The sequence below is a fragment of the Arabidopsis thaliana genome (assembly GCF_000001735.4).
Source record: "Arabidopsis thaliana chromosome 1 sequence".
NCBI lineage: Eukaryota > Viridiplantae > Streptophyta > Magnoliopsida > Brassicales > Brassicaceae > Arabidopsis > Arabidopsis thaliana.
In genome coordinates, this window is record NC_003070.9 from 13346163 (window position 1) to 13355417 (window position 9255).

General features: G+C 31.6%; 1 protein-coding gene across 1 annotated transcript; it reads right to left on the minus strand.

Annotated features, from left to right (window-relative positions):
- Positions 1-715: 715 nt before the first annotated feature.
- AT1G35895 (uncharacterized protein) lies at positions 716-8063 on the minus strand (the record flags this gene model as incomplete). The annotated part of the gene is made up of 5 exons (NM_001333171.1): positions 7994-8063; positions 7830-7877; positions 7440-7751; positions 6968-7313; positions 716-721 (listed from the first exon to the last, which is right to left on the minus strand). The coding sequence occupies exons 1-5, from the start codon at positions 8056-8058 to the stop codon at positions 716-718; spliced, it is 777 nt and encodes a 258-aa protein (NP_001321674.1). The 5' UTR covers positions 8059-8063.
- Positions 8064-9255: the final 1192 nt, after the last annotated feature.

Sequence of the window (9255 nt, forward strand, 5' to 3'; positions counted from 1 at the left end):
TCCGTTTTAAATAATTTGAATTACGTCATATACAGAAAATATATAATATTTTATTAACTATTTCTATTTTATATAAATTCAAAATAAATTAAATATAATATCAAATAAATTTGAAAGAAGAATCATATATTTATGATTAAATTAGGTAAATATGTTATAGGAAATTAGTTAAGGTAAATAACAAATATGGTTAGTTTAGAAATATTTTATATATTAAATTTGGTAATTAAATTAATTTCGTTTTTAATTATTATTTTTGGTAGAAAATAGTAATAAAAACTAATTATGGAAGATCCGGTTGAAGATTTTCGGGTCAAAATCAAATAAGAAATCCGACCCAATTAGATTTCTTAAAATGTACTTCAGAAATGATAAGTCGATTTGTTCATTTTATATTGTGTTTAATAATATTCTTCATATCTTTCTTTTTGGGCTTATAATTATTTGAATTCTATTCTTTAAATTATTTTGGTTTATAAACTAGATTTTGATTCTACTCTTTGAATTTTGTTTACTTATTTAGTGATATACTAGGTGATCAACCGCGCTACACCGCGGTTTTTTCGGATTTTTTTGTATTGTTTAATTCAAATATAATTTTTATTTATCTAATCATTCACTTATGCATAAGCAATTACTTTTAGTATTAAAAATATTTTTTTCTAACAACATTCTCAACAATGCATCATACACATAATTCATCAACGTATTTGAATTACTCCTGTTAAATCAACATTTTTAGTCAAGATTTAAATAAAAAGATATTATTAAGTTATAGTAAAATAGACAAATAGAACCAAACTTTGATAAGCCTTATTGATTTGTTGAAACATAAATGTAAAATAATTTTCTTCTTTCAATTTTCATTGTTGCCACTTTTGCAAAAGAAAACAAAATAATACGAACTCCATAACCGAAAAACTCTATCACCGAGGATTTGAGTCCAAGAATTTGATGCTAGAGTTCTCAAGTACTTCTCACCATTTTTAATATATTATATAGAAAAAGAACAACCTATGAAAACTATTAGCTAATCCACTATACAATTATTTAATCATATTTTGACTTAAAATTATAAAAATTAGGGGAAAATATCCAACAGTATGAGAAAATCAATTAAATAATTTAATTTAAGAAAAAGACATACAAAATAAAAGAAAATTATTATTGATACAATTAATTATGTAAAATGTTTATAATATATATAATTAAATAATAAATCACCATAAACCATTAACTTACATTAATTATTAAGTGGACATATGGCAACATGCATCTCATTCTTGAATACACATAATTTATAAACATAGGTTAGATTTTCTTAGTCAAATCAGTGCGCTTCTAAAGATCGCTATCACTCGGGGTACACATCCTCTGGTGTGGATTCTCGCATAAACTTTCACCCCCTATAGGACGCTCTTCAGAGAACAGAGGCAAGAAATACCCTCTAAGCCCCTCTAGATCTCATGATTGGGACAAAGTTGATAGTAGAAGAGACGCTGCCAGGATTTCGTCCTCTTTTGGCAATACAAATCTACAATGGCGAGAAAAAACTACTTCTAGATGCAGTCCAAGACGGGATAGCTTTGAAGTATTGATAACACGACGTTTTAGCCCGTTTTATCTATTGTTTTCTTATGTTTCAGAGAGAATTTGGTGTCATTCTAGAGCTAAGAGGAGAAACACGTATTCTAGGTGCCAAGAAGGTTTTAAGAGTTTTGAAACTAAAAGTATCAAAAGACAATCATTCCAGTACTTCAAAAGTTTAGCATCCGACCGAGATCTTCCCCATCACGGAAACGAGATATTTTGATATGTATGGAAAGTTAGAAGAGTCAAGATTTACGTCGAAGTCGAATCAAAGCAATCTATGAAGCCGTTTGGAAGATATGACCCAAAGAGTGAAGACATGTCAAGAACCGGCCGTTTGGAAATAATAAGTCCAAAACACATCCGGCCGAGGAGACTTGAACCCTGGCAGCTCCGAGTAGCTCACCACCGACCATTAGGTCATGCCCAAGTCCTTCCCTCTTTGCGCCACCTTCATTAGGCTGCTGCCCTGAAGCCCACTACTCGGCCCGATCACTTACTTATCCGGCGAAATGACGTTCTTACCCCTAAACCTAATTCTTGGCCCTCAAGTATTTTCCTCAAGTATAAATACTTGTTCTAAGCCCTAACCCTAGATGTGCCTTCATCACCTGCGAACCCTAGCCGTCGCCTAGAGCTGTCCACTCGCCGCCGCACCTCTTGAAGCTTGAAGAACACCATCTCTCTCTTTCTCTTTCTCGTTTTCGTGTAAGACTATTTAAAGTAGAGCTTTGCCTCTTGTATTCTACATCCAAAGAAGTAATCTCTAAACTTTTTTTTAAGTTTTATTCATCTTTTGTTATGGTTTACTCAACCCAACTTTTGATTAGCTCCTTTGCCATGAGCGAGTACATCTCTAGTTGGGTTTGAGAGGGTTTCAAAGGGGAATTCATGGGGATTAATAGATCGAAAGTCTAGGTTGGCGGTTTCTATGGCTTTTTTGATCGTTTACACTATTCTTTCTAGTTGAGTTTAATCTTAATGCTTGTATGTCCGGAACGCCACTTAGTACTTGACCTTAGGTATTTCATTCTTTGGCAAAATCTCGTATGAATGCTTGAACTAGCTCAACTGAATAAAGAACTATAACCGTTGCACACCCGCCGAGTGATAGGGACTTATGGACTAGAATCGAATTTGAACTTAATGCTTTGATCTTGTATTTTGAAACCATGTTAGCACCTAATAACCGATAGGGCAACTGAGTATGCAGGATATTAGTGATAATAACCGGCTTTAACCTACTAACCGTTAGGGTTAGCTGGTCTTGATAGAGTTTTGTATGTCCGAGAATTTGGGAGTAAACAAACCTAGCCATGTTATCACCTAGATTGAGATCTATACCTTATTTATTGAACCATGACATCCGGCGAAACCCCCAAAGACCTAACGCTTCTCTTTTATTGCTTACCGTTTAGTTTAGTTACTTGTCTTTTATTTTGGTTACTCATTGCATACAACAACCCCCACTCTTTTATTTTGGCCCTAGCTTCACTCTCTTCTTAAGAATTTCTCTGAACTACTTCTCTCCTTATGGATTCGATCCTAAAATACTACTCCAATATATTGTGCACTTGCAGTAGTCGTGTGGTCTTTCAGATAAAAGCCTGAGGCAAAATAAAACACGCATCAATTCTCCAAAATAAATGATTCAATTTCACATAAACAGAATCAAAGAGAAAGTTTCCGGGGACCGTGGGTATCTGTGATAGTGCCCAAATCTGACGCGTTCGGTGGCAAAAGAAAAGCGTATGATTAATAGTTTTCTCTACCACGCAATATTTGACACATCCTGTATCACATTTTAAACCTCTTTTCCGCAGATTATTTGTGACCGACACACAACCCGCAAAAAAACAAATCCACAAAAATGACGTAATTTAAACGGACATTGCACATTCCATGGGTATGCTTTTAGCTCTTTGATGTTGGGGCCTATAAAACATGAATTGGCATCCAACGTACCTAAACGCATAGTATGATTATCAAATTCAACCGTATAGTTTCTAGACTTTGTGAAATGTCAATTATCAAATATGGGAAGATTCTCAAAAAAGCCTTACTAAATAAATTTTTTTCTGTTGCTAGAAAAAGATTCAAATTAGATTGGGTTGAAAATAAAATAAAAAACAAAATCTACTTTTTTCCGATGTTCTCCCTTTGCTATAACGACTGTCAACAGTGTCAACCAAATCGTCAAAAATTTTTAAATTTTATTTATGTAAAATTCCTGAAAAAAAATCTGATTTATTTAATAATTTTCAAAATAATACTTGTACTTTTTGCTGCCAGAAAAATATACTTATTAATTTATCTTTAAATAAAAAGTAAAACCTAGTTTTTTGTTCTAATATTATCCATTTTGTCGAGATTTGACATAGATCCAAATTTTAATTTCACTCAGTTTGTCCAAATGATATCAATAAAACAAGAATTATTCTTCGGATTGGATTCATTGCAAGCAAAAAGTATGAGAATAAAACAGACCCAACAACATCTTAAAGCCCAATAGCCCATTAACGACCTCGTCAATTCCCCTATCTTAAAAAGACTTTTAGCCAGTGAAATCTTCTGGTAAATACAACAGTAGTTCAGGGACATTTCCATATCTAAGGTTTCTGCTGAATCTTTAGTTGTTACCTCTTTGCTTTCAAAACATGATCAATTTGATAGGTGGTTAGATGTTTTTATTTTAAGTTTTGTTAGGTTCGGTTTAATTGATCCGGATTGAACAGAGATAGGACCATATACCGCAATGAACCGGTTTAAATTTGGTGAATTAATTATTATTATGTTAATTTGTGGGGGTGACATAATTAATTTCAGGTGGGAGGAGGAGGCCTAACAAAATGGATCAGCTTATTAGACATAATATCAATTGCTTTGGTTTTATTCGTGGCATTGGCGTCAATCTGGTTTGTTACTCATAATCCCGTAAGCGGCCAAAAATTAGCTAATGAGACTCATCAAAAACTGCTTAAATTCCCAAGTCCATGGTTAAATAACCTCACACATGAGGCCCAACCGATACGTCGCAAAGGGCCTAAGCGGGTCATTGAAGGTCCAATCCTTGCATGCGTTCAACATCCTAAGTCTGAGTTTGTGCCTGAAAGTGAGCCAAGAAGCATTGATTTGCATATAGGTCGACGCTTATGGTTCAACGAAGAGCAAGTGGCCGAGGCCGAACCAAGCTTTGTGGTATGTTGAGTGAAATGTATGTGACATCAACATCTTTAATTATATGCTAAAATAAAGTTATATCAAAAAAGGTGTTTCTAAAAAAATCTCTTAGGTCATAGATTTTTTTTTCTTTCAATTAATTGTATAAATTGCATATGGTCAACATTTTCTTATCTCTAATAAATAACATGATGAAGATTTGTGTGGACATTCACAGTTAGTCAATGGATGCATTATCGCATTTTGTGAAGAGACATCAAAGTTCATTGATTTCTTTCTTAGATCGAACCATATCGAAAAGAATGTGTCTTTACTTTTTACCATTTTACTTTTCTTTTTTTTTTACCTTTTCTTTCTCTTATAGATTAGGTGGTAAATGAATTGATAATTAAATTATAATCAGCATAATTGATTTTAATATTAACATAATAATTTCACAATTACTTTTTTTTTCCAGATTTCATAACTCAAAATTTTAGAGTTTAGTCACTAAAGCAAGATGTTTTCTGAATATATATTTGGGCCTCTATCAAACCAAAAACAAATCTTTTTCGCGTGAAATAAATCTAAAATCTCTTAATAAAAATAAGTTTTTTTTAAAAAAGGGCCTTTTATCCTTAAGATTTTTTAAAATTCTAATGAATCTATATATGACATTTGCCTGGGGGAGAGAAGAGTAAATAGATAGTTAATAAATAAAACATATGCATAATAAATAGACCCAAATAACGTACTGGAAGCTTTCCTACATCAGAAGCAATTTTCTGAACTATTTCTTGATACACCGGTTCTTGAACTCCTGTTAAGTATACTGTGGACTTTTCCATACTAATCTTTAGGAGAACATCTATTCTTCTACAATCATGCCATGACATGGTCGCTGGATTTTCGGCTCGAAGTGTTATAGAAGCATCGGTATATACAATTTGGAGAAAACGAAATGGCCGGAGAATGCATGGTGAAACCCCAAACCCAGTAGCTAGACTCATTCAGTGGATAGATAAACATATCTGAAACACATTTTCAGCTATTAAAAAGAAGGGAGATAAAAATACGACAAAGGACTTCAAATGTGGTTCGCCTTTCGGTCTTAATACTCTTTAGTTTCCAAATTATTCAGATGTGTTTGTTGTTATTTAAATTAAAAAGCGGTTGCACAAGTTGTAAAACAATTATTTTTTATTTTGAATTTTAACATTTTATTCAAAAAAATAAAGCTAAGATCATTGACAAAAACTTTTCTTTCATGTATAGTAGGTGATGGAAAATCATGCTCCTTTTAGTATAATAATTGGACTCCTTTCGGCAGTTTGACACGTTCCTACGAGCAGATGTTTGGTTATGTGGAGGCGCTTGTAGCAACAACGCTAGATCCTCTATGTTACCATCATCAGTTCAAATCTCAGAAATCAATAGAGATTGATTCATGTGGGTTAGAAACTTAAGGCCATCTCAAAATTATGATTACAAATTAAGCTGGAAGTCTTGTGGCAGGTCGAATAGGATATCTGTTTTCTATGCAAAATCTACGGTGAGTCAAGAGACAACCTACGGTGAGAGATGGGCCCTTTGAAAGCTTAATCATCTTTTTATGGGTTTCAAGTTTTAACACATGACCAAGATTCTTATCGTAGCTCAAATCTCATACTCAAGAAGCTTCAATGAGTCCTCTAAGACACTTTGTAGCTCAAGCAGTCATTTATTCAAATGAAAAACAAATTTCAACTTTTGAGGCATGTGATTCTTCGTAATCTGGTCAGATGCTTTGTTTTACCTTTTATGCGCTGGTTTTAACTTTTAACATACTAAAAAAAAAACTCCCTCTGTTCATTTTTAATTGATTTTCTAGAGAAAAAAACACACATATTAAATAAACATATTACATAAATATATTAGTTCTTGTGATTTACATTTTTCATAATTTTAAACCAATGAATTCAATTATTTGTCTTAAAGTTGAAAATTCATCAATAATAACTAATAAATAGTACATGGAAAACCTTAAAAATTAACCTTTTTGAAAGATTTTTTTTTCCCTAAAAGATCAAGTAATAACGAACAGAGGAAGTATATAATAATATTGGTATAATAAACAATAAGAAAAAAAATATTAAAATTTTCTTAATTTTAATTTCTTTGTTAGCTTTTCAAGTTTAAAATATGAAAATCTAGGTTCCCAAATATGTAGAAAAATTACTTGTCTCAAAATCTTGAATTGGTAGTAAAATTTCAATTTGTGATAACTAATAACTGCAATCACTGTATACCAAAGAACAGATATTGTAGCCAAACCAAGAGCAAAGACAGGAGAAATTAGGTAATAGATGAAGTAGGAGACTGTTAAAACTCCAATCATTTGGGCGATGCTTCTTCCTAATGCTTGTGAATTGACAGAGGGGGAAAATTCAGCTGGAAAAAAACATAAAAATGCCATGATGGATACCCCATATATCTTCACTGGAATATGGTAATGTGCAATCATTATAAGATTGGCTCCCAAGATTAACTCATACATGATTCTACCAAGCTTTCTTGATTCCCACCTATATCCATATGTTAGAAAATTCCACTTCAATGACAATTTTAGATTTATACTAATACTCTTTTCTTAATCTTTGTATATATATAGATAATTTTATAATTCTTTTTGTGTGAAAATAAAAGCGTACCAACTGATATGAGTTTCGGCATGACTATCATCAAGTAGAAGTTCAGTATCCAGACATGTGGTGGGGTCGTAGTCCGTTATTTTCGGTAAACAAATCGTAAAAACATATAGAAGTATAAGTAACAGAAAAAATATAAAGTATAATATGCCTATATAGCGTTCTGTTGGACTATCACTTGACTCAAAGAGCATCGAGAGGAGAATAAAATATCCAATTGCATGGCTGATTCGCCCTAATACCTTGCTAATGCACCAGATCAAACTAGGATCATCTGACCATCGACAGATGAGAGAGAGTTCGCAGATCCCAAAACTTAAGTACAAGAGGAAGAGTGGTGACAATATGATTTCGAGAACTGTATTGTTATATATATTCACTGCCATAATATACCCTATAATCAGCTCATGCACAGTTCGAGAATAGCTGCACGATGCCCACCTAACAAATTCCAAATGATATTTTTTTTTCGGGTTACAAATTTTAGTTTATATAATCGTATAATAAGTATCACAAATCATTTAAATCAAAAATGTATATCACAAATCATCATGTACCATAAAATCCATTGTGGAGGAGGGGTGAACTCATCATCTATACCTCTAGCTTTGTTAACATTCATCTCCTCGCCCAAACAATACTTTTGTCTTAACAATACTTTTATCCAAGAAACATAATATTTTCTCTCTCGTCTCTTTGGTTTAATTTTGTTTCCGTAGTGGATTTATAGAGTATTTTCAATTAGTCAGATTTTCTTTTCCTTTTTTTTTTCAAACGTGTATATTTTCATAAGACATAATTTTTTCCCTATTTGTTTGATTTAATAGATAAAATCTACATTAATTCAATAGTTTATCTGATTTAGAAAATGCTTTTTTGATATTTTCTAAAAGTTCTATCCAATGTTTCTAATATATTTATGTTAAATTTCTATATAAATTCAGAAGAAAGTAATAAAATATAATCAGTATATGTAAGAGATCTTATCCAATGTTTCTAGTATTCTCAAAACGTGTTAAGAAAATATGATATACCATTTTTTATTTCTTTTGTTTGATAAAAAAATATCTCCGATCAATTTAATTTTTTATTAACAAAAATAATTAAATCTGGGTAAGTAAGTGGGTAGTTGCAGATTATTTGTTTAAAATATTAGTTTTAAATGCGTAAGCTGTACCTGTAAAATTTTAACCGTAATTTTAAAGAATAGAAGATTTTGACAGTAAATTTATGATTAATAAAAATTTGAATTTTGTATTTATAAATTACATTTTTAAAATTATAAAATTATATATATAATTACTAAAATTATTTAATAACAATTATAAAACAAAACACAAAATAAATTATGCACATCTAAGTAATGAAATATATATATAAGATATTCGTCTAAATGTATAAATTACTTTACATGTTATTCATATAACTATATTTTAGATTATTAGTTGAAAATAATCGTGACAAAAAATTAGATTAGCTGCGCAAAAAGGCAAATATGTCATGGTAGGTGTTCAAAATCGATTGAATTAAGCTCATCAACAATTGACTTAAGTTTAAAAATCGATTGATTTTGATGCTTCTTTGCATTGAATCAATTCACGAATCTCCAATTCGCCTAATTCCTTAAATTAAAATCCATTACTCCACAAAAATTGTAACGTTCTGACCGCCCTTACCAGTGGGCTCCATTTCCTCTCTAGGGCCCATGAACCCACATATGTCCGACTGTTGGTCTGCTATTTCAGGAAAACTTTAAAGACTTATTTACCAATCCTACAAATCACCACATGATCTTTCCTTATGTTTTGTTTTCACTCAC